The sequence below is a fragment of the Contarinia nasturtii genome, unplaced genomic scaffold (genome assembly GCF_009176525.2).
Source record: "Contarinia nasturtii isolate CC-2019 unplaced genomic scaffold, AAFC_CNas_1.1 Cnas_scaffold_220, whole genome shotgun sequence".
Lineage (NCBI taxonomy): Eukaryota > Metazoa > Arthropoda > Insecta > Diptera > Cecidomyiidae > Contarinia > Contarinia nasturtii.
This window is the reverse complement of record NW_022197577.1, coordinates 708,811-735,228: the sequence shown is the minus strand read 5'-3', so window position 1 is coordinate 735,228 and position 26,418 is coordinate 708,811. Positions and strand designations below refer to the sequence as shown.

The window sequence follows — 26,418 nt, the reverse complement described above, 5'->3', positions numbered from 1 at the left end:
AGCATGCAATAAGAAAAGTTTACAATTTTGTTTTTCTTTTTTGGTTGCAACGGGTTCTCTCAACAAAATCGACCAAAGTAAATGTGGCAATTGTGAAAACAAAAGTGCTTTCTGCATTCGAAGAGAAGAACCACAAAAATCGACAGCAGAAGCAGAAAGAGAAGTAAAAGTACCATGTAAGTATTTCCAAAAAGGTGCCAAATGAAGCAAGAAGAAATAACAACAAGAACATTGCTCTCTTGCTTTTGTATACAAATAAATGCGTAGAGTAAAAGGCTGCACATTAAGTAGAAAAAGAAAAAAGAAAAACAATAACAACACAATGGCAAGGTTTCATTACGTACATTGAAAAACTTTCTATTTTAACTGATTAAAAGTTATTGCTTACTTCTCACCACCACCACATCACAGCCACCATTCATTCCATGTTTTCATTTTCTGTATCTATCAGGGTTTATTTAATTTCGATGGTGTAGATGCAACAAAAGTTTCTGATTGATGTACGCAATTGGTTTATTATAATGCGAATCGTAGAACAACTGAACAATACCGGAAAATGTGAAAAACTAAGAAGACACACAAACTTTAAGCACCGTGTTCAATTATCTCCTTTTCAGTGATGGTGAAGAATTTTAATTCATTTTTTCCGGCACAAAACTGCAAAATAAAGTAATTTCATTGTTGATCTGCGTGCATCTTTCTTCTTCTTTTTTCCTTTAAATTTATCGCAGTCATTGTCGTCGTCACCGCGCCAGCATCATTATCACTTAAAACCAAACGATGATCAACAATGCAACGAGGAAATTAATTAAGTTTGTATTGATATTGTCACGCCGTCACCAAAAAACTTTTCGTACAAGCGAACACAAGCGAACAAGTCTATCAAATAATACGATGAACAAGCATTTTTTTTTCAACACGGTATTTTAAAAGAACAATATTCGCTTAGTTCCTTTATTTTCTATCCTTCCTCAAAGCCACAAATTCGTGGAATTTCAAAGTTTATCCGACTAAATAGAAGCGCGACGACGGGCATCTTTAATGTGGAATGGTTTGTTAACAACATTGCGTTGCATTTTCATCAATGCTATACATTCGCCCGATACAATTGTTTTATTTTAAGTTTTAGCGTAGCCGACGATTGGTGTTTCGTTTAACACTGTAATTTGTTCTTACCATTTTATTGCCCGAACATTTTCTTGACGTTTTCGACGCACAACAAAATACATATTAACCACATACAATACCATTTATTTATTCAACACATTGAATTCGAAGCGAGCGCACATTTGGCTTGGATCGCACTTCCGTAAATTTTCAAAAGTAACTTTTGTGTAACGAAGTCTTACGAATTCGATTTAAGCATTTAAGTCTTGTTGTTGGTTAAATGTATCGCTATCGATTCCATAAACTTTGTTCCAAATTCCAAGTTTTGGTGATGCATTTTAATTAAATTGAAATTTAAGTTCAATGCATTCCAGAAATGTGAGTCCAAAAACTTTTGCGAATAAATATTTTAAATAATACATGAATTTGTAGACATTTTCTATTTTATTTTGAAGACATTGCTGCATCACCATCATTAAAATATCATCTGTTTTGTGATTTTCAATTTATTTCTGGCTGATGGGTTTGAATCAATACTGAACCTGCAGTTCAAAGTTGACACGCGCACATCCTTTCTTTTGAATTGATTGAATAGCATCATCGTCGTCCATGAATCCAATCTCACGGAAAGTGAAACAGGCGAGATTGAGAAAAACACTTCAGATGGAAAATGATGATTAAAGCAGTTCCGATTATGCAAAATTTGCATTTGATGAAAATCTGAACGATTCAAATCTCCGGCGGAGATTCTTCGCTCATGTTAGCTATACGACACTGGATATGCAAGTGCAAATTCAAATAGACGACGGCGTCTCTGGCGAATAGTTGAAGAAGGAGCAGTGAAAAAGGGTAAAAAAGCGCTTGAAAAGTACATAAAATAATTCGATTAAATGAACATCCTTTTCGCACATTCCAGCATAACAAAACGATGTGAGAAAATTTCCATTGTGTTCATTCATAATTTCATACACATTCGCTCTTGTTTAAATAGACATAACACATTGCCTTCACAGATGCGCACATTTGTTTATTCAAACAATTCGATGAATTCTGACACACACACAAACACGCTTACAAGCTTCAATTCTTTTTACATCGTCGAGATATATGCGAATTATGAAATGACACTGACACTCTTCTGGCAGAAAACTCATTCGGTTCGGTGTATGTTTTGTAATATTTAATAAAGTGAATATTTTGTTCGATTTTCTTATTATTCCCGTTCGCTCTCATATATCTCGGTGTTTCGCTCTCTGTCTTTCCAAGATATCCATATTACGCAACAACCATTGGTTATGGTGCTGTCACTCCAGAAATATCATGATATTTATTTACCCACCAACATGCCGAGCGGTCGCATGCTTGAATTTCACACATGATATATGGAGTGAAGAGAGAGAGAAAAAACATGAAATTGGAATGAAAAATAAACAAACGCATATCCCATATATATATATGAGACGAAAGAAAAATCATTGGAGCAAGCGATGTGCGAGAAAAAAAATCATGAAGCGAAACGTGTAACGAGAATGATGAGATGAAAATGGTAACAAGAAAAATTGTCACGTGAAAATCCGATTCTACATCGCATATAAATAGTCGTGTGTGTGTCTTCAACGCGCGTGATGTTTGAGCGTAATTGCTCATGTTTGAGATTATAATATATTATCGGAATATTGCTCGATTACATGACAAAAGATATTGAGAATATATTGCAGTGTGTGTGCGTCTGTTGCAAATAACTCAGTTGAAACGAACTTTATTCACACAAAAAAATGATTTGGGTCGCGAACTTTCTTTTCTACCCATGTGAACTTGTTCAGTTACAGAGAAATATAAATGTCTAAATCTTTGTTAGCGTCGAAACTGTTTTCAATTCAAACGAATATAAATTCATTGGGAAAGTCTTCAATGAAATATCATTATGCAATGTGCAGGTGCACTCTTTTGAAGAATCACTTTTGAAGTAGTGGAAATTCATTATTGCTTCGAAATACATTTTGGATTGGATTATATTGATAACATTTTGAATGACTGGATGGGGAGAGGGGATTTCGTTGTTTTGCACCCCCCCTTGTCACATACGTGACTGGGACTGTACCCGGTGAAAAAAATAAAAAAAGTGGATTTTGTTCCATCTTTGCTGGCAAATTCATCTCCCCCCTATTAGGGGACCCCTAAGATACATATGTCATTCCCCCCTCAAATAAATAGGTCTATCCATCTATGATTTCGAACGAATACCTTTCACCACGTGTATTGATTCAATTCAATGGCCTCATTTCATAATTTCATATTCGTACAAATCGTCGATTCAAAAGAAAATAATTGTCTCATTCGATAGAAATGATGCACGCTCGGCTGAAGACATACACTTCAATAAAAAAGCTTCATAAAACTTTTCATTTTCACATGGATATCTTGAAACGATATCAGTATTGACACACGGTGACAAACGATGCAAAAGAAGCAAAAATTAATTAAAATCTGAACCAAAAACTTCGTTGAAAATGGAAACATAAAACTCTAACCAATTTAATTATCTTTAATCCTTTGAAACCGACAACTGCCGATCGATCTACGTCCTACTTTATTTAACGATTCCTTTCACATATATTTTTTTTTGTGCTTTCCAATATGCAATTTGGTGATTTTGTTGAGAATATGATTGGCGACATAACATCATGTGCAACATTTTGTTTCAACAAAAAGAGAGAATCATATCACTTCTGAACACAAATTTCCATTGACTCTTTTTTTCAATCTGTGTCGACATTCGCCAATAATAAAATATTGGTCCTTTACAAACTTCTACCATCGGCAAACGAAGCCAATTTAATAAATGTTTCAAAGGCGTGACAAACAAGCTAGAAAAAAAATATACAAAATTCAAATTACCTGGTTGCTTTGGTTTGATTGACATAGACACCATTTTTATACCATCGAAAAACCATTTTCGGTGATCCTTTTGCTTCGCACGATAAAATGAATTCATCATTGTGTCGAACGGCCGTTTTGTAATTTACATTAACCGACTGCAGTACCGATGGATGCGTGCACAAAAATGAAAAAAAGAGAAAGAGAAAAAGCCGAAACAGTCAAAAAACGCATAAATAATCATTTATCATAGACATTGAACCGGTTAAATGGGTGAATTTTAAAACGATCAACGAACACGCAGTATTCGAATGGGGGATGCATGCGGGATTTGGTTGTGTGACGTAAATTAGATTATATGACTTTTTTGTGTGTGTCTGTGTTTAGAATTGGTTACAAAGCCAAACACATTCCTTTCATTTTTTTCAGTCTTTTTCATCACTTTTTTTTCGCACTCGTTTTGTTTGACATTTCGATTTGAAATCTGCTAAAAAAATTGTTCAATATATTTTTTTTTGTGTTTAGAAACAATTTATATATATGGAGTTTTTTCCGTCATGGTAGTTGGTTTCAAACGTGAATTTATGACTATATTTTTGATACATTTTTTTTTGCTCTGGAAAATATTTCGGTCACTTTCAACGATATTACACTGCACAAAAATCCATTAAAACAATTTTATGAGTTTTTTGAGCGACACACAAAGCAAAATCCCCCTGAGGAGCTACTGCAGAAATCAATAGAACGTTATATGATTAAATACATATTTTACGAGTTTATTTGTTGGTTTTCACTTTTTGTTAGAATTTCAATTATTTGAAGGGCTTTGTAAAAACGTCGCCAAAAAGTATAACCACAAACCGGATGGGATCATAAAAAATAAACCGCGTATTATGTTTTGAACAAACGATGGTTTTTTTTACTCTATTGCTTATATCAATATGTGTTTATTTCATGATAAATAGATCTTGTAATAATAATATTGACCAAACAGTATTTTATGCTATCGCATTGATGGGAAAATTAACAATAATGTCATTTGAAAAGCCATGAATCTAACAATCGGTATAACAACAGAGAAGTGAATGATACAACCGAACAAGTAAATGATACAAAAAAATAGCGCACAAACAGTGGTTTTTGTCCGGCCATGGTGGAAAATATTTGGCAAATCTATTGGTCGGCAAAATTGGTCGATAAATTTTCGAATGGTTTGCTATAAATAAACTAGCTGTTAATAAAAATAGCAAAAAATAGAGACACACGCCAACAATTTGAAAGGGTACAAAATGCGGCGACATCATCAACAAATATAAAGCGATAAGGCTCAATGGAATTTATTGACGCGTTAACACACTAAAAATGAAATGAATATTAATACGTTCACAACAGTCATTGAGTGACATCAATTAAAATGAAATTTATGAAGGCAGAGATACAAACCTCAATTTGGAGTACGGCTTCTTCGCGAAATGTTAATGATGACGGTATCAATGTGATGTTGTTCACTCGGCCACGTTCAACCATTTTGTAAATCGCTTCACGAATACGATTCGAATCTTGGTTTGCGCCCATAAATTGAATTTTCATTGCCGCATTGGATGTACTTCAGAAATCAAAATAGATAATAAATGACGGGCATTCTCGCAACCAAGTTTGAATTTAATATCAAAAATAGCAGGGATTGTTTTTCTGAGAAGGTGGAATTATGTGAAGGCAAATGAGGTTAAGTGGATCCTCCTCTTCAATTGAGGAAAAAAGATTTTTGATCTCAAAAATCAATTTCAATGATTCTCCTCAGCGCTCGCCTCCTCCTCATTTGCTTCCTAATCGTTCCTCCTCTCCATAGGATCAATCTCTGAAAAATAATAAAAGTGCAAAAGTTCCAATACTGAATGTAACTTACGATGTGGCTACCACCTCCAAACCTTCGACCGGTTGAACGTTTGAGTTTCGCAAATAGCGATTTACCTGCAATGAAAAGAGCGAAACAACGATCAAAAATTATGTACTCGATTGTGTTTAATGCTGGGCTTTATACAAATATATAGAGATTTTTTCATTTCGCTATTCCACTGTGCAAGATATTTGTTATTTTCACTTTTAAACGGCGGTATATCGATACTTCGTGAATGTTTTCTACTTTTTGCTATGAACTCCATTCCGACTGACACCAAATGCCTTCGTTATGTTTGTTTACTGCACAGCATACACACAATGAAATGCAACAAAAAAAATACGTGTAACGAAGTACGTGCTTGTATGTAACTCATATATACCAGAAGAAACAAACAACAACTCTCCATGGACAAAACACAATATGTCTCATAAAAGTTTTGCCCATTGAAAACCATATCCTCGATTTATATATGTATATAGACAAGTATGCTGAGAGAGAATTCAATAAAGTTTTATTTAATGTTTTTGCAGTAATTTTTTTGTCGGCCGACCCAAAGTGAGAACGATATGAAAAAATATCTTATGAATGGTAGCGGCAACAAACAGCAATACGTATCCTAGAACCGAATTGCTCGTATTGTGATGATATTCTCGTCTGGTGCCGGAGCACATTTGATCGAAAGCCAAAATGTATAAACAATTGTAGCTTCTCTCTCTCTCTCTCTCTCTGACTTTCGATAGGATTTCATACAAAAAAATCGTGATGCCGTATCGGAGACTGAATATTTTTGAGATTTCATTCTTGGAATATTTATTTGATTTCTGTATTGGATAGCCACTCAAATGCATTGCTTCGTTTAGCGTCGCGTCGAGTGTCGCTGTCGCAGAAAAAAACCAAAACAAAATAAAAGTCCAACCAGCCAACAAACCATCAGTTTTCATTGTGCCCAAAGGAGCAGAAAAAAACCAACACAACATGATATGTTACGAATGAAAAAGAAGAATGACTAAAAAGCATTTCTGATAAATTTTGACAAAGTTTTTATAGCTCCGATGCGGACAACGCGACAATGATGGCAATAATGACATTGTTGTCCCCTCTAAATTTCATAACAATTTTTTTTCGCTCTATTTTTGGATATACGATTTTAGTACATGGATTTCTGAAGAAACCACTAGAAATATGCAATAAAATTGAATTATAATCAAAACAAAAAGTTATTGGGGGTGACTCATACGGCGACCACACAATACATTTTCGGTTTCGTTTATGTCACCTGTGGCTATAAAAAATCATAAAGTCATCGGTTTGTAGTAGTTAAATCAAAAAAAAAAAAAAAAAAATTGAATCAACTCGATACGGAAGTCACTCAGGGGATTTTATATCATAAGGTTCATTCGTACAATTCAGCAAAAAATTCCTTCATAACGTAAACAGTAAAATGATGCAACCCTTCTCAACATTTAAATGCAGATCTTTGCACTTTTTTTGACCGACCTTTCTTAAATCATAAGTACACAACTTAACCTCGCTAATGAAGCGATACGACAATCATTTTAACCCTCGAAAAAGTTGAAATGTGTCGGTTGTAAACATTCATTTTACCACTACAATGAAAACAGGTGAATTTGACCTTTGAATTTTCAACAAATTTCATACTGAATGACACTGGTGAATATTTAATTTATAGTTGTTATTTTGGCATCGCCTACTTTTCTTCAGCCAACCTTTGGGTGTATGGGCACAATATCGTGCAGTAGATAAAGAGAAAACAATAACATGAACATTCACATTCAACAATCCGAGTGAACGTTGTTCAGAAAAGGAAGAACGAACAAAATTCTAAGCAAAAATAATATTAATGCTTAAAATGAGATTCGACATGCCGTCCATGGTATGGTATCTTTCTTAAAGTTTATTTTCTTCATTTCACTTTTTTTGTACCTCTGTTATTATATATTTTGTCTTTCAAGGGAAAACCAGCGTGAAATGCCAAAGCTTATTTGCAATTCGGAAACAATGTGAGTTTTTTTTCATTCGTTTTGAAATTTGTTTTACAGTAAAAGAAACAAATGGACGAAAATCTTATTTACGAATCCTATTGTTTTCGTTCGTCCTTTTGTTTTTCCTCATTACTTTCGTTCATACGGTTTTGGTTATTACTTTCTTTCTCTCTCTCCAGTTTTTTCATTCCTACTATCTTATTTGTTGATTCTTCATACTTTTGCGGGAAGAACGTACAGTCGTTTGCAACAAAAAAATATCCCTTAAAACCTCAAAAATAAGCTGAATCGTTGTCGCATGAATTTTTGTGTGACCGACTTTATCTCATTATAAACTATAATTTCCCAAAATGGCGATATTTAATAAAATGACTATGGACATAACCAAATGCAACAACAATAACCACAAAATTCCAAGAATACATTCATTGCTTGGTATAATGGAATGCTTGCGATATGAAATACAAATAATGTTTTGAATGGGGGTTTTTCACTTCGAAGCTTTGCCGGCAAAGAATTTGTCTTTTGTACAATACAATTTCATAATTTGGACGGTTTTCTCTGTTTGATAGTGACGGCGACGACAACAACAAACATTTCCTGCGAATGCACAACATTTTCAGTTTTCCGAATGCTATAAGCAGTCGAGCTCAACTTGTTCGATGCTGGTGCATGTCTTGGATTTTTATTGGGCGACTGTGTTTTGTTGGCTGCCTGACAAAATGTTATTATTTATTAATTACATGGAAAGAAGATGGTATAGTCTATGTCGAATTACGCTCAAAACCATATCTTGGGTAAGACAATTGCGTTTGCATGACCAAAAAACAAAACAAATAAACTATCTGAAAATATGAAGACAAAAGCTGCGCGAATAAACTGTATACATTCCAAAAACGATGATTTGGACATTATCTTCGTTTGTTGTTGGATTTGTTTTTCTCGCTCGTCGAGAGAAAAGTTGTTTGTTCTTTGAAGAAGAAAAAAATGCAGCATTTCGTTCTTGGCTTATAATACCATGCTTTTCTCACCAATTTCATACCATCATTGATAGTTTTTTTGTGCGTATATCTGTTGTTGTTTGTAATTAAGAATGAAAAATGTGACGAAATAAAGAATAACGTGAATAAATTCACATTCCAAAGCCAAATGAATATTGTTTTTTTCTTTGTAACCCTAACAGCATAAAAAGAATAATAATTTGGCATCGTTTTCAACATCCGACTCGAATTATGTAGATAGCGAAATGCTTGGTGAGTTGTGTTGAGGCGTACGCGACATTGTTCAACATCTTGAATAAACTAATTACACACACAATCGAAATATATATATAGTTCAAAATGTTGCGCACAAATACTCTTTTGAATTTTACAAACAATCGAATTTAAAACGAATAATAAGAATAAGTTTGTTTTCCTGGTCATAAAACTCAGGGGCATCTACTAAGATCACATTTACAAATCGAAAACTGCTATAAAAATTGGACTGGGTAAAATTTGAGTACTCGATTGAAATTTTGCAAATCTAAATACAGATTTGAATTGTACATATTTTGTACATTTTTATACAATATACGTTGTTATGATAATATGGATGATTAAAAAGTTGCCCATTCGCGGCGAATTCAAAAACTGCTATAAAAATTGGACTGGGTGAAATTTGGGTACACGATGATAATTTCTCAAATCTGATGGTTGATTTGAATTGTACATATTTTGTACATTTTAACGACGTATAACTTTGGTGTTGTACAAATTCGGGTAAACATTTTCCGGGTTTTGATATTTTCAATTTTTAAAAATCCAAATTCTGAAAATTTTTTGTTGGTACAAAATCATAAAAATTGTTGTACATAATTGTACATAATTAGTACATTTTAGTAGTATATACGATTTTTCGAAAATTGACATCGACCGGAAATTGACTACCTATCCGAAAATTCAAGTAAATTGTGGTCCAAACAATTTTATTGTTTATTAAACAGAGAGAGAGAGAGAGACACACAAAGGAAACCAGCCTTCGGCTATATTGTTTTACCAATTCGATTTGTTCAACAAATCACAAACGGAAAATATTCAAAGTGTGTAAACGAAAAGTAAAGCAATTTTATCGTACAAATTGTGTGCATGTATGTTAATAATAATGATATTCACATTGAACATGATTCGATTTATGGTTTGCGAGTCGAGGAGGCGGGGTGTTTTTCCAATCATTTTTTTTATGTTAAACATATTTTGGTGGGCTGCATTGATTGTGCGTGCGTGTGTGTACTTATCGGATTGAGATTGTTGAAGTAGCCGCCGCAAGCCAATCAACTAATAAAATCGGAAAATCTTATTCATTTTCTCTGCTTATTTCTTACTTTTTCTTTCTTCTCACGGTATCTCTCATCGACTGCATGCTATCGACGATGAAACATAAACCCTAGGGCGCATCAAGAACGTACAGCCGGAATACATTAGCATTTTACTTGCTTGCAACAATTTTACCGTATTTATTCAGTTTTTTGGTGTAGTACTTTTCGAATCTCTACTTTCGCAATCTCACAAAGCAAGGAGATACACTACAATCATGCACAATCCAACCATGAAATGTAAATGGAAAGGATAAATCTTCAATGTGAAAAAAAGTATGTTGTTATTTCATTATTAACGTTGATTTATGAAAACAACGATGTAACGAATTTTGATGAATTGCATTGCGTTTTGTTTATGCTATCTGGTTAAATATACATTTATAATCAAGATTTTTGCAGTAACCCGGCGGACAAGCGGATATTTCTAGAGAAACCAAAAAAAAGAGGCAAAAATAGAGAGAAAAATATTGATGGTATCAAATGGATTAAGATGCTTTCTACTGATGGAAAGCTTACTATTCCATATGCACGATATGCAGCCGAAATAGTAAACATTCCTCTTCAAATGTTCAACATAGTGTTATGCATTCACATAAAATATGAATTTGATGGTATCGCATGGATTTCCTTCTAAATTACCAGTATAAAGTAACAACAGTGTATGTGTTGTATAAAAATAGCTGTACTGTATTTTTTCTCTCGTATTTTGAGTACTTGCACATAAAAAAGGAAAATAAATCCAGGAATGTGAATTGATGTGGAAAAAGCCTATTTACTTGACTTTTGAAGCGTTAAATATTCCCGGTATTATGATAACGATTCTTTATGGGAAGAGTAGTCCAAAGTTCAAGTACCCCATAATCAAAGCGGAAACGAGTCGAAATAAGTTGGGAAGACGTGGCTTATTGATCGGAAGACTAACCGAACCAGGGTCAACATTTCAGAATTTTAATCGAATCGAAAAGTTTCGACATGACCTAAGACGTAACCATTTTCCGACAAATAATATGACCAGATGGATCTTTTGCAAACATATATGCCACAAAAGTTTCTTTTAGTTAAGCCAAAGTTGTTTGCAATCTTTGGTTTGATCTTTGCTCTCAAATTGTTTTTTCACATATTGATTTTGAGTTTGTGTGATGGGAAAACGAATATTTTGGCGACTGAAGGAAAAAGACATTTTCTATTGGTAATAAATTAATCTCGTAAATAATTGAATCTATCAATCTTTCACAATTTACTAAAAACAGATTGAAATAATGTTTTTCAATAAATTAAATGGAATTTGTGAAGCCTATCAAGTTTGAACCATTTTTGGCAATCACCATTTGATTTTCACCAGTCAACAACAAAATGAGCTTTTCATTCTATTTGTGATTTGTGTTTCTCTTGGGGGCATGGGGTTGGTGTTGACAATCCACAGACTCTTCTGTTTATTATTTTTCTTCTATTTTAACAGACACTTTATGAACGAGTCATTTATATTGTGGGTTAACGATAATCATTAACAAAAACACATTGATTTACACAAACAATTTCGGTGTCATTTGATACGAAAATGAGTTCGCACGATTGGAATTCACCAAATTTATGCCAATTTATGTAAATTACAGCCTATTTATGTCGTTGTTGCCGCATCGAAGTTGTTTTTGTTGTTGGGCTGAGTGTTTTTCATGGAAATTCCATGCGAATTGAACAAATGATGAAACTTCAGTCAATCTAAATAGATTTATTGTGAAAGCCAATCAAATGAGTGTGTAAACAAAGTCTGAATTTTTATTTTCGTCAACTTCCACGTCATGGCTAATCATGTTTTCCGCGTATAATTAGTACAATGCGAATATCTCGATTAAACCAACTCAAATTGGATACGCATCGCACGTTTTCGTCATTGTTTCATCGATATTGAACATTTAATGTTCACTGAAATTCGATACATATATGAATTAGTTATACTCGATAAATACAATTCATTGTTTATACACTCAACGCGTTACCAATATGTGAGAAACCATTTTGAATTTCAATAACTTGCGGTAATTTCATTTTCGCATAACGTTTTGCATGTGTGAAACCGTTTCACACGTTATCAAATCTCAGCGGAAAATGACATTCTTGATCGAAATTTGATGATGAATTGACGCCTTTTGTTTGTTCAGCACACATTGTTTAACTTCAACTTGTGATTTTCAACGTTAATTTCGATTACTGTGAACAGAGATTACATAGACTGTCATTATTCATCCATTAGTCGCGTGTCAATTAGAGTATTATGTGCTCAAAGTTAATTACATGCACAGCATTCACATTGAAATGAAAAGAATAATTTCGGAATAATAAACGGTTACGTTTTGGAACGGCAACTCAGGTGATGTTCAGTGTTTCTTGTCTATTTAAGTGATGTACACGTGTATTTCGTTCATATAAAATGTTTCATTGTTCGATTTTATTGATTTTGTAAATACACCGGTTTTGATTCATTCAAATCAAATTAATTTCACTGGCATTACATGTTTTCCGTTCGACGGAGAATTAGAATTTATTGTGTGTGACCTATTAATTATATATTGTGCGAATCGAACAATTAAAATATGCCAGGCGTAATATTTTTAATTGTTGTGCCAACGGCAAATTTCGAACAAGAGCTTCTCAATGGTATGGCATCCACGCACAGGCATTCACATACGTGCGATAGATCACATTGCTTTAATAATTTCATTGAATTTCATAATAAAATCATTTGAAAAATATGCAGAGATGCCGACTTCCATTGTGAGCAATCCAAATCACACAATCGGTGGCGGCGTCAGTGGTGGTAATAATTTGAATATCAATTTGCCTGATAATAATGCTGTATTGCGGCTTGAAGTTGAATTGCGTGATAAAAATCGACGTCGACCAAATTACCGTAACAAAGGATATGGAGGTGCTGCAGATGCTCGATATCGCGTATCACCTGTGAGCGGTGGTGCGCTTCAAAAACCACCAAATCCAAACAGTTTTTTTATTCCAATGGAAAAAGTAAGCAACGATTTTGTTTTGTTTCTACCAATTTAAAGGTACCTACTTAAATATCTCTCTCTCTCTCTCTGTGTGTGTGTGTGTGTGTGTGTGTGTGTGTGTGCGGAAATGTGAAAATAGTTGAATCTAAAAAGTGTGGAGCTTTTTCGCGTCCGGCAAAATTCAAACCCCAAAAGACACAAAAAAACGGTTGAGTTCCAATTCAACCATAAATAAATTATCATGGACTTGAACAGCAGAATATAATCTTGTTGTGGACTTTGTGTCTAATATGGCAACAAATGGTAATGACACATACATATACACCTGAAAAATTCCGGCATTATACACATTTGAATGAATAAATGTGGTGGAAAAGTTTTCGAATTTATTTCTTTTTGTTACGAAAAACTTCGTTAACATCTTTGCCATGACTTCCATGTTGATATATTCTGTGCATGTAGCCATGGTAGCGTGTCGTCACAAGGAGTTGACGTTTTACACTGAAAATCCCAAAGATAAACGACTTTATTACTAAGCGCCACCGTGAATGGCACAAAAAAAGCAGCTTGAGAAAAACACTTCTTTTCGCTGGCAAATCTTCTATACGCGTCTCATTTTGTGTGCAGCAGCGAATATTTATCAGGCGGCATGATGTAATTCGGTTTGTGCAAACGGTCTATTCCGAGTTTATTTTTACGCATGTTTATTTATTTATTTCATCACCCACGTCATTTAGCGACGAATTTCGGAACTTGGTCGTCAGTTTCTGTTGTTGTTGTTTTTTTTTGTTTCACAGTGAATTTCCGTGTTAGAATAACAAACGAGAAAGACACAAATCAAATAAATTCACAAACGAACCAAAGTGCAGAATAAATAAAAACTCCTCTTGGATTTTTTTTTTCATTTTCATTTTGGATGCCTTCAAATACACACTGTCCGCTAAGTCAGCGGAATTGACTTATCCCTGCACAGAGGCCAAAGAAAAAAGAGAACGAGAGAACAAAACTCAATTCAACTTTATTTAGTGCTATAGCAGCTCTAAAGTTCAGCAATGTATTTCATAATCTAACTGTTAAAATACCATTCAATGTTTATGTTCTTCATTCCCACTTGCTCTAGTTATCCGTTTTTTTCTTACTTCAATTCACACGATTCGTTTTTTTAAATTCTCGTTCAACGACACTTTTCAACAGGAAATTGCAAAATGGCACCAGGAACAAAAAAAGCAACGAAAAAACGCACAAGCGATGAAATGAATGGGAAGAGCATTTCATATATACAGAAAACAAAATCAATTGAGCTTATCTGGAGCTGCTTCTTCGTCGTTGTGCACATATCGTCGTTTATACGAGGGGACACCTAATGCATGAATAGGGTTATTTAACCAAGAGGAAAACGTGTCGAATAAGAAGAAATAATATTTCCGATTAAAATTGTGAAGTTGATTAAGATGGGTTATTCTAGAAAGAATTTAAACTCGAACGCAATCATTCGTAATCATTGCTGTGTGACAACAGCATGCTAGATTAGTTCTTATGCTTTAACACAGTGCGTCTTCACTTCTAATCACCATTAAAAGGACAACTATCAACAAAAATCTTTCAAAAACGGATGTTGTTGTTCATAACGAATATAGTGTTTGAACTTTGGATTTGTTCAACGAGAAAATGAATGCTTTAATAAACAAGATTGTGAACATTTTCTAATACACACACACACACAAATCGTTTTATCAGAAAGCAATATATGTTCAAAACATTTATGATTGCTATTAAATCAAACAGAGGAAATCTCGACAAAAGTTGCGTATGCAACTATATTGCGTATGCACAATGTTTGTGGGGAAATTCAACATGAGTGATTAATAACTTTTCCACCTACGTCAGCATTGAGTTCGTTCAAAATATTTCGAAATGCAGCAAGTATGCCCAATATTAAACGCAACCATTTGTGCATAAACCGAATGCAAATTTTTGTGTATTATTTATGCATTTGGCACTAAGTGGTCATTTTAACAAAAGTGCTAAATCCATGTGAATGAGTGAATGAGTGCGTGTGACCATATATTAGAACTCTGTGGAGGATATTCTATGCCTCCCTGTAATCAATTTTGATCACAGTGAAATCAAAAACCCCTTACTACTAATAAGTTATTAGAATGGACTTTTGGACAATTCTTCCGATCTTCTAGGCCTTTTGGCAAAAACCTTCTTTGGTTGTCAATTTTTTTCACTAGATCAAATTACTCCCATCAGAAAATCTCGCACATTACTGGTACATAGAACATGGTGAAAATGTAAGGGGGGTAGGTCAATCAAAAACTCTGTGCCCACGTACGTTTGGTATGATGTATTTATAAATGGGCCCAATGAATTGAATTTTTCGTTTATCTACTAGGTTATCTCAATTATCCACAACATTTAAACATTCAAAATGAATAAAATAACTTTTGAACATATGGTATGTTCGTTCACACGTCTATAAAATAGATTTTGCTCTGTGAAAGATTCGTGAAACAGTGTTAATTTATTCAAATTATGCAATAGACTGAACATACCTAGAGCAAAAGATTTTTTATATTAATAAAATGCTCAAATCAATAGGTAGGTCTATTGCTCTACATTTCGAACATGTCGTACTCGGTATTGTATTGTTCGCTGTCTGCATTGTGCACAAATAGCGCCTGTAAATAAGAGCTGTGAAAATATCGCTGCTATATCTCTCTGTAAACTCAGTCAATTCAGTGAAACTATGTTAATCATTCCCATGTAAAAAAAATGCACAAAATTAATTCGTAGTTAGGAGGATAAAGAGTTTTGGTTATTTATTAACCTCCTCATCAATTACCAGGGGAAAATTAAAATTAATCACACAAAAATATCACAAAATCATTCTAACAAAAATGTAACCAGTTTTCCTGTAGGTTTACAGAAAACCAACACGACTAAAAAGTAACAAGAGCAAAATGAATAATAAATAAATGTTGCATTGCAGGTTCTAGAGGAGTTACTAATGAAACTAGAGATCGACCATGTAACTTGGAGCAGTGACAAAAAAGGATATTACTACACTATTATATTTCCGCTGCAATCTGGTGAACCGTGTGAAACAACGTTACATTGTTTAACAGAGCTTGGAATCGGTTTGAAATCCGGTTCAAGCGTAAGGTAAATAGAATTTCACTTGCAAAGACTTCTCATGGCATACCTTGTAAATGTGGCAAGTTGCAATGTAAATTGATTCACATCAGACTATTGCTTATTGCACATTCGCAACCATTGAATAAGTGCTATGAATTACACCTAACATCAAATACATTTCTGTTGTGCACTACATAACATTATTAGACTTGATATTTACATATTAATAGATTATTTTCATGAGTACGAATTCATTTGCCAAGCATTTCGAATTTAAAAAAAGAAAAAGTTACATAGTTACTCTTTATTTACATACATTGCAATATTTAACGAGGAAAATATGACTGTTTTTTCAATGCACTCGAGATGTGGTTTTAATTGAAATATTTCAATTTTATTTGTAGTGTGATTCCATGCACTGTGTCGTACGATGCAATTAAGGAGCATATTTTTGAAGAAGAGCCATGGTAAGATTGATACATTGTTGTTAAATTCAATTAAATTGTAAATTGCACAAGTTCTTATTGATGTTGGTGTGCTGTGTTTTGATTTTGCTGTAATTTTAATGAATGTGTATTGAATTATAGTGATTTCGAGGCAAATTCCAAATGGAATGAATTTGTGGAATCCATCAAGTCAAAATTGACGGTAAAACAAGTGGTGGACGGTGTTCGTTCGGGCGGCACACTTTCCTTTGATTATCTCGCACTAATTGTCACAGCTGAGTGAGTAAATTGAAATGAACTAAAATAATCAACTCGTTTGTAGTAGAGACCAGCACATTGAATGCTCAGTTTAACATTTGTTATTCACGTGTATGCAAAGTATCGGTCCAAGTCTCAAATATTTCGTGAAACAAATCGATTCCAGCTATTGATCTGTGACCTTAATAATTGCTATCGTTGTCAACGACCAAAATTCGATTACCATTTCACCAACATTATGTTACACGCGTTGTATGTTTTTGAAAAGAAACTTAACAGAAAAACAAATTGATTTTCTATGAGTGTCATTGAGGCAACTCAATATAAATAGAAATTTCTATTGTATTCAATGTTAATGGTATTATTGATGACAAAAGAAAATTCCATTATTCATTGTAAGGTGGGTGTTTTGTCTTTTGCATGTATTTTTTGAACGTTCTACTGTCAATAGATAACAAGCTACTTCAAAACGTTTGTCACCGAAATTAAATGAGAAATTTGTATTTTTATCTGCTAGTGCATTGGCCGGATTGGGTCTCATTGAAAACAATTCGCCGAATATAACGGCTGCGATGTTGGTGTCTCCATTGATGGGTCCTGTGATGTCAGTTACCTTCGGATTGATCATCTCAGATTATAAACTTGTGGTAAGATCAAATTATGGCAATCATTATTCACAAGCAAAAAAGGCAAACTGAATTTTTCGAGTAATAATGTCCATTTCGAATCGCATTCACGATAACAGTTGAACTTTTTGAAGTGGTGCTAATAAATCAATGCATTTACAAACCAACCACTTTACGAATGGTGATAATTTCGCTACTCATTAGCATGATGCAAATGCAAATATAGAATTTCCAAAGCTGAAAATTTGAATGTGAAACTTTTCGCTCTCATTAAAAAAACCAAAAGAAAAATTATATTTTTTGTTTCTCGGAATGGTTTTAATTTACGCCTTAGAGAATGAATCACGTACCGAAATTTGTTCGAAATTCATCTTCAAAGCTGCAATAATGAATTAAACGCACACTTTAGCCCTGAGCTCTTATTTCGTTATGATCATTAGAGTATACATATCTCTTAAGTATTCGACACTTGAGCTATGTTTACACGAACTAAGAGCACTTGTGAGTGGAAACGAAAAGCGAAAAGGGTATGAATATGTCATTAAGAGTCCGTGAACATATAGCACTGCATGCAATCACATTAACATCAATTAGAAAAATTAATTTAATTTCATTTCATTTCCATTTTTATTTAATTAGATGGTATTAAGAATGCGGCACGTTTTGTCTTTCTCGCATTGTACCGTGTTGCTATTGTGTGCACGTACCTATCAATTAGACAACAAAAGGATGCGTATTGCGCAATGCCCCAAACTTCCCTCTCTTTCTCTCTCTGTACATAAGAGTTACCACGAGTGGCTGGTTACGATGTCTAATTGGATTTCCAATAGGCAAGAAATGGAATATAAATTACACGATATTCACATTTTGGATCAGACAATCAATCTTTCTGTTGAAAAACTTTGCAACGGAGATGGTATACGTATATTTTAAGTGTAAGCTGTACAGTGTCTATACATTGTCTTTTTGGCCGGAAAATTGAGATGTTCAAAATCCATCAGATTTCTGTTTGTATTTTTTTGGGGGTTCTCGTTTGTTATTGTTGTACATGTTGAAATGAAGACAGGATGTAAATTCAATGAAAGGGATGTAAATATTTAAGATTTCACGTATTTATATTTACCCTTTGATACTCATACGTCAAGCACACCTTTTTATAATCGTTTGCCTTTTTCTGTCTTTCTCAAATGTCTCAATTTAACACGAAAACTTCTGAGAATATCCATGAACAATACACAAAAAGTCTACTTGTTGGCGGCAACTTGGATTGATTTCATGCTATTTTGAACAATGTGTTTCCCTCTTTTTTATCTGCCAATTTTGTTTTTTTCTGATATAATCGAAGATGACGATGACATATAAAAAGTAAATGATATATTCTCATACGCACAATTTTTCTCTCTCTTCGTTTCTCACCAATTTTTTATTACGCACTTTTTAGTCTTCACACATTCAAATTCAATTGGCGATGAATATGTGTGATGATGATTTTATCAGCATAAACATAAGGTGAAATGTGTTTATCACTCTTGAATTATGTTGTCTTTCCAAATGTGTGTGAAAAAATGGGCTACCATGCGATTGGTATTTCCCACTCTCCCGGTGTGCTAAATTCAATCATTTCCATCGAAAATACGATGAAATTTTTAGTTCAATCGATATATCTGTATGTAATATGTTAATTCAAAACCTTTCCAAATCTTTGTATATTGATGTAGTTGTAACTGTTTGGGATGCCATTGATTTTATCCGACAGATTCATATATTGTGTGCGTGGGTGTATTCTTTATTTGCTTGTTCTTCATTGATATGTATATATATGTTCGAATAGCATATTTGAAATGCCATTTAGCACATTTTATTTCGAGTGGCAAACATACGAAGCGTATCGCATTTTAATATCGAAAGCATTACGAATGCAATGCATACGCGTTCACCAGTATCAGTATCCTTTCTTTCTTTCTTTCTCTCCATGAAATTCATCACATTCTTTTGTGCATTTTCTCTTCAACTCCCGATGACATGGCATGCCATTCAAATACTAATTTCTTAATTTACTTAAAACAGTTTTCAATCTGAAGCATTCACATTCTTGAAATTGCACATCAATGTTGCAAGACACAAAGAGCATAAAATAAAATCACATTTGAACTAAATATGAGCCGCAGTACTCAGCATGAAAAGTAAAATTTTATTTGACAATATTTAAACGGCAGAAGTTTTGGCTTCTGTAAATTTACGATATTTCATTTGCCACTTACGTGTTGTGGTTGTTAGTCTCTTTCTTGGTCTGTTAATTGGGGCGCAATAATGATGTTAAAATATTTATAGAAAAGTGGTTTCATTGCTTTGGGCGCAGGAATGTTGATTTCATTAATATTTGGATTTATATTTGGCCTTATTGTCGGAACCACAGAGCAGTACGTATTTTACTTTACTTTTTGCGGTTTCATTTGGCCGGAGTTTTACACTTCGCGTCGACTTAAATAATAATTCAGTTTTACTCAAGGTAGTCTATTTTTAGGCCATGGGGTTTCAATGACTGGCCCACCGAAGAGATGAAAGGACGGTAAGTAAACATGCACATAAATCATATATATTTTTGTTCACTCCCGGCGAGAATATCTTCACTTGCTTCAATTTTTCGATTGTTTCTTTTTTTTGTTCCTTTTTGATGTCGCAGTTTCTCTGACCTTAATTTGCTTTGCTTTACTTTGTTAAAAACGAACTAATTTTTTTCTATGGAAAAGATTGAAACCTTGCTGTTGTATCCGCATTTGAGAGATGTATGTTTTTGACGTTTTGTTTAAATTCATTTCATCAAATATTTAAAAAAAAAGAATTTATTTCCTTCTCGACAAAATGATTGTAAAAACATTTATTGAATTTAAAATTCTTCTAACTTTTTAATCTGCAGAGTGAAATGATAATAAAAACGTGTCCTTTCATTCGACAGCACCGTAATTTATTAACGCAATTCAAAACATTTGACATTTGCTCGCTTTTGCAAAAACTTTTCTCATCCATACAGAAATTATTGATGTTGCTTATGACCATATGTTGTTTAGTTTATAAATAATTGAATTGAAGTGTTCATGTCAAAACAACGAATTTGTGTTGAACAAAATTTTATATTTAAATGAGTATGTGACTCGAATAGTTTCGAGATTTCATGTGTCCACTTAAAAAAAAACTAAAATAAAGTCATTGAACTCGAAGAATGGCCAAATTCATTTTGTATATTCTGAAGATGCGTATATGAATGTGTCACGTAGAGCGTAAGTTATGGGCATTTGCCAGCATGTTCTCAATCAAAACGCATTCGTGTGAGCATGTGCATGGAATTTCGTCTACGAATTCCGATCCAAAAATAAATCAACATAATGTCTGCATATGATGTAACATTGAGCTTAATAATCGATAAATATGAAAAGAGCCGGCGTAAAAACCAATTCCATTCATTTTTCCATTGTTTTAATTTCATTCAGAATGACGTATCCCCTGCAGATGTTCTGACACAGTTCATTGTTAGTTCACAAAAGTTCACCATTTGAATTGACGCACAGATTGAATTCTCACGAGGAAAAACGTCTGCTGAATGGAACAAGTGGAATCGGTAATACTTTAAGTGTGCAAAGCAAAAAAGCACAAAACGAGTGTAGACAGCTCGTTCCATTCCGTTTCGATGAGATTGCACTGTGTTGACTTTACACGTTAATGCAACTGCAATTTTAATAGGAGTGTCATCGAATATAATCAAAAGTGTCAAGAGCTTGGGTAAAAGTGAAACCAATCAAAACACCCCATTTGCTAAAAAATTAGCGAATCTGAACTTTCATGGTAAAAATGTACACCTCTAACTTAAATGGCATTCATGTTAAATACAAAAGTGCTGCACTTTTTCGAACCTATTTTAATTGACTCCCAGTTTCTCCCGAACCAAATTACTTAACCGTATAATTTGTTGATTATACCAGAACGACACGTACCATATTGTACGTACAAATCAAGTGTGGCAGCGAACATTTCACTTGTATTCGGTGCAAAGTTAGTTTTAGCAAATTGACAAATGCAATTAATGTTAATCTTCTTCAATGTTCAACTTCGTCTTCCACCGTTTCACGCCTTTGCACATTTCTTCTCAATTTAAAATGTTGAAGTAGTTGATGCATTTGCTGCGTTGGCGTCTTTGACATCGACGTACACAACAAACGAGTTCATTCGCTTCACTTTGTCTCCGGTTGAGGGAGAAAAAAATTTTCCTTTTGAACTACTGCAGGTCGGTGGACGTCATTTACATGCAATTTTCTATTTGTCTCATTTGAATAACAAGCGTTGATGCACTTTCTCTCAAACTTTGAAAATTTTGTTGTTGTTTGTTTGTTTCGTTTCTTTTATCTAATTTCATTTTCTATTTTACATTTCTAGTGGAAATGCTCGTTCATTATGGATGGGGGTCGCTTGGTATGCAAGTTTTCTTCTTGTTGTTCAAAGTAAAAATCTAGTTCAGAGACACAAATGAAAATGGATATTCTTTTTGTTTTACACATAAACACACACAACAGGGCATTGACATCCGGATCAGGTGTCGCTTTGGCACTTTTGCTCGGCGCAAATGGTCCGCTAATCGGAGTCGCTATTTCAGCATCACTTTTGCCACCGGTCGTCAATTGTGTAAGTATCTTGACAAATTGAAAAAAAAATCTCGTTTTCCATTGACTAAAGGCATTCGTGGAACATTGAAACAGCATTTACGAGATATTTTATACCACTCGATGGTTTCTGTTCTCACATTCTCCAGTGTTCTTCTTATTTCATCATTAATTCTGTAAAAATAATCGATATTTCTGCTTTCGATGTTACTTTCTCTTTTATTCAATCTCTCGAAAATGAATAGTTGTAATCATACATGGGCACGGTCAGAAATTAAGGGAGTGCTTCGACGAATCAAAAAAACCCTGACAAATCGGAAGATTTTTTCTCTCCCTAAGAAGAGGATTTTCATTCGACTCCGATCAAAATTGATTAGAGGTGGAGAAGGGGGGTTTGCAAATTGATTTCTCACAGAAAATTGAACAGCCAAAAAACTTCACTTCCTTCACAGTCGTCCGGGAGTAGCTCAGATGATTTAAGGAGGATTACCTCCCGTGCCAACGCATGCTTCAAGTTCATTACCAAGAATCATTTTAATGGCGAGCTTCGTCCAAATGAATCAATTGAAACGGGTATTGACACTTTTTGTGCTGGTTGCTGCAATGATTTTCATCGCTTGAGAAAACTCAAATTGAATCGCACTCTGCCGGTCGAACAGAATTTTCCATATAAAATAAATTAACAGAATCAACAATTTGCAAATTGAAGCGAACGAATAAGTTTTGCAATTTTCCGATGTAGTTCCGTTTCTGATTTATTTTTATCTGAAAATGTTGACGTTGGTCGGCTAATGAAAATGAGTTATTATGTAAATGACAGTATTACGGATGTAAGTTTGTCGTATTACGTTGGATTTTCACCGGTGCTCGTATATTTCTAGAGATTTATTTTTATTTCGTTAATTTATCTTTAGACGACAACATACCTTCAATTTGTGCAGAACTTTATTTTTTATATCATTCATGCAAAAATATTAAATTATCCATTTGATGAAATTGAATTTCGATGGGCATCTTCCATCATTAAGAAAATAACGACGATCTATGATTTACTTTTCTAGTTAACAAAATTCAATTCCAAAATCCACGAATGCAGGCTAAAGTATGTAGTTGCACAAAAGACTTTATTATGAAATTTTAATTTGGTTACTTTTCAACTTTTCTCTCATAAACTTTTTAAAGAATTAATATCAAAACTTGTTCTTATTGGCTTAAGATTTGCTTGCATTCACGAGCAACAAATATTTTGTATGTTTTTCAATTGATAATATAGTATAATCGAATATTCGCATCGTTGGTCTTATAAATCTTTGCTCACTTGTTCCCTTCTTAAGTACAGAAAATTGCAACAACAACAAAAAAATATTCGAAAAACTTCGTATTTTATCACACATAGTAGTTTGTTAGTTTGTCAATCTGAAAAGTGATGAAAACTGTGCTGAATAAGTTCTGCACCAGCCTTGGCGCGGCATTATTAATTCTGAATGCGTGCATTTCTTTAGATAACATTTTGTTCAGGTCACGTTAAGCTTTTTAATGTGAAACCACCACCACGCTCGCAATAAGAAGCACACATTTATGCCATCTGGCTTTCTATCGCCACTAGGCACACGTGATGAACGGTGATGCCGTTTATGTCGACTGTTGTTTTCTTCACTCTACAATACGAATAGCAATCATTGTTAATTTGGATCAATTTGTTCGGGGTAGTGCCGACTATGTATACGCATTAAGTGAGATAAAAGTTTTACTTGAAAACTTCATGCATTCACATAGTGACACATACAGAACAATAATTTTCGCTGTGAATGGAAAATTTGCTTTTACTTCGTGAAATAGCTTTCATCTACACAGCAAGCGAGAGCAAAGCAAAACTTGCACATAATGTTTTCTATCAATCAAAAATTGCTTTTCTCCATACAAATTCGTAGAATTTTTATATGCATCCGAAAAGTCGGCGATATCCACTATCAAACATTGAACGCTTGGTTCTTTACATCGCCTGACCAAAATCGTGTAGTGTTTCATCTCTCGTAAAATGTGAACAATTGTATGAACGAGTAAATGAATTGAATAAAAAAACTTTTACATTATGAACCATTACTACTTGCTTAGAGAGATGGAACGATAATTAGAAAAGTTTTGTTTTCGGCTTGCTGCTATTTTGACGGAAGTAGCATCAAGAGTTATTTTGAGCATTTCAATTTCAATTTTTTGACAGCCGCGTTCAATTCCGCTGCCAAATCGAGTATGCTAGTTCAGCACGGACCCCCGAGGTTGTGTACATACCAAAAGTCAAATCACCGCCACTCAATGCCTGCATATGAACAGAATCAGAATAACTTATCAATTGTATGTGTGCTGCGAGATGTGTATCAAAGAGTTCTCGTAATTTCGCATTGGTGGTTAGTGATGTGGAATATACTTGGAAAATGTTACTCAATTCCACATCAAAATCTCTCTCTCACTCTCACACACCACTCACCATAATTTTCAGTCAATGATTTTACAAATTAACATTGCACATTTGTGTTGCTTCTATCATCACCAGTGCTATGGTTCGGCAGAAAGCAATCAGAGTGATTGAATGAGAACAAAGACCAAAATAATAGCGAACCGAACGAAAAATGGCGATAGCAGTGCCATACAAAATATTCATTATGTAAAGTGAATACAATACGGAAGCATACACCAAATGAACGAATCGGGCCGATTTCAATTCATCGACAGAGACGCAATGGGCACCATCGGAAATTTGATGGTCGGATCACGCGGAAACATCTGTTTCTGAAAAGAGCGCACACATTTCGCTTTTTTTATTTTAATTTTTCAATTCACAAAAACAAACCGCCTTATTACCACATCCTTCCTCTGTTGACTCGCAGGGCAATTAATATGCTTGTCGATTGGTCATTCAGAATTCATCATGCGCTCATTTCTTGTCACCACTTATAGGCGAAACATGCTTTATTGCCCACGATACACATAAACTATTTTACTGCACTGTGTCAACAAGGCACCGTTCAATATGTAACAATCTATCAAGGCAAACATTTCGATTTGTCATTTGAGAACGAGAAAAACCGAAAACGGAAGCCCAGTGAAAACAGATGGCCAAAGAATATTCAAATTTTATGAAGTCAATTCAAGCACAATCGATACTCGTATTCCGTTAATACATGTTGTTCTTCTTTGAAATTTGTTCCATCATAATGGGTCTTGTAATATGTTATCATGAATGGTGAATGTTTTTGTTTATTGTTTTCATATGAGCAGGGACTGTACTGGGCATTGGCTTGCATTTGGATGATCTATCCAAATGTGAAAATACCTCACATAAAAGGCGAACCATTTACCGGAAATTCGTCATACGTGCCGATTTATACAAATTATATACCAACGGAATTTTTGATTTGTGGCGTCGTGTCAGGTTTGCTAACAGTGGTCAATATCCTGTGTATCTTTCTAACTGCTGTCATTATGTTAAAAATCAAAGAAGTGGCCGCACCATACACATCCAGCCCGGATCTGAGACGGTAAGTTTGAATGAACCAATATTGATTTTTTTAATAAGTAGAGAACTAACTAGCGCACGCGAAATGCCTTCCATTACGGTCATCACATTTAATTCCATTTCCATTGGCCAGGTTTGATTTTTTTTTCTCTCCGTTTTACTCGGATGCTCTTATTTGTCGCGTTTCCACACGAACGCATTTACTCGCCACATAAACTGGTTAAATATATTTGACATTATTATGCCTCGTAATATGTGGGTGCACCATATTACTAAATAGATTTTATGTTATTATGCCATTTCGACCGTTCATTCAACCACACATTCCTATATATACATGCATTAGAGCTATTGAAGCGTTCGACTGAACAAACTCCGTCTCGAATATGTTTATTTCAAAAATGGAGCTAATTTCATTTGTGAGAATGCGCGCATTCGTTTTAACAGGCAACATTCATGGCAATCGTACCATATGGGCGTCGATTGTTCCCTTTTTTGATGGCATGAATGTAACTTTTGCTTTTTAAGATGTGTGC

At 34.2% G+C, this 26,418-nt stretch overlaps 2 protein-coding genes across 2 annotated transcripts in view; one reads left to right on the top strand and one right to left on the bottom strand.

Moving 5' to 3' along the window:
* The window catches only part of LOC116336887, a 177,118-nt gene that overhangs the window by 31,848 nt on the left and 118,852 nt on the right, over window positions 1–26,418 (bottom strand). The window contains exons 8-10 of the mRNA XM_031761079.1: window positions 5,891–5,955; window positions 5,428–5,590; window positions 4,006–4,142 (exon numbers count right to left, since the gene is read on the bottom strand). Of these exons, the coding sequence (XP_031616939.1) occupies window positions 4,006–4,142; window positions 5,428–5,590; window positions 5,891–5,955 (365 nt within the window). The remainder of the gene's footprint in view (window positions 1–4,005; window positions 4,143–5,427; window positions 5,591–5,890; window positions 5,956–26,418) is intronic.
* LOC116336888 overlaps window positions 12,647–26,418 on the top strand; it is a 28,111-nt gene continuing 14,339 nt past the window's right edge. Inside the window, exons 1-11 of the mRNA XM_031761080.1 lie at window positions 12,647–12,898; window positions 12,999–13,264; window positions 16,241–16,413; window positions 16,791–16,853; window positions 16,974–17,111; window positions 17,608–17,737; window positions 20,048–20,136; window positions 20,241–20,285; window positions 22,145–22,180; window positions 22,282–22,390; window positions 25,645–25,904. Of these exons, the coding sequence (XP_031616940.1) occupies window positions 12,835–12,898; window positions 12,999–13,264; window positions 16,241–16,413; window positions 16,791–16,853; window positions 16,974–17,111; window positions 17,608–17,737; window positions 20,048–20,136; window positions 20,241–20,285; window positions 22,145–22,180; window positions 22,282–22,390; window positions 25,645–25,904 (1,373 nt within the window). The 5' untranslated portion in view covers window positions 12,647–12,834. The remainder of the gene's footprint in view (window positions 12,899–12,998; window positions 13,265–16,240; window positions 16,414–16,790; window positions 16,854–16,973; window positions 17,112–17,607; window positions 17,738–20,047; window positions 20,137–20,240; window positions 20,286–22,144; window positions 22,181–22,281; window positions 22,391–25,644; window positions 25,905–26,418) is intronic.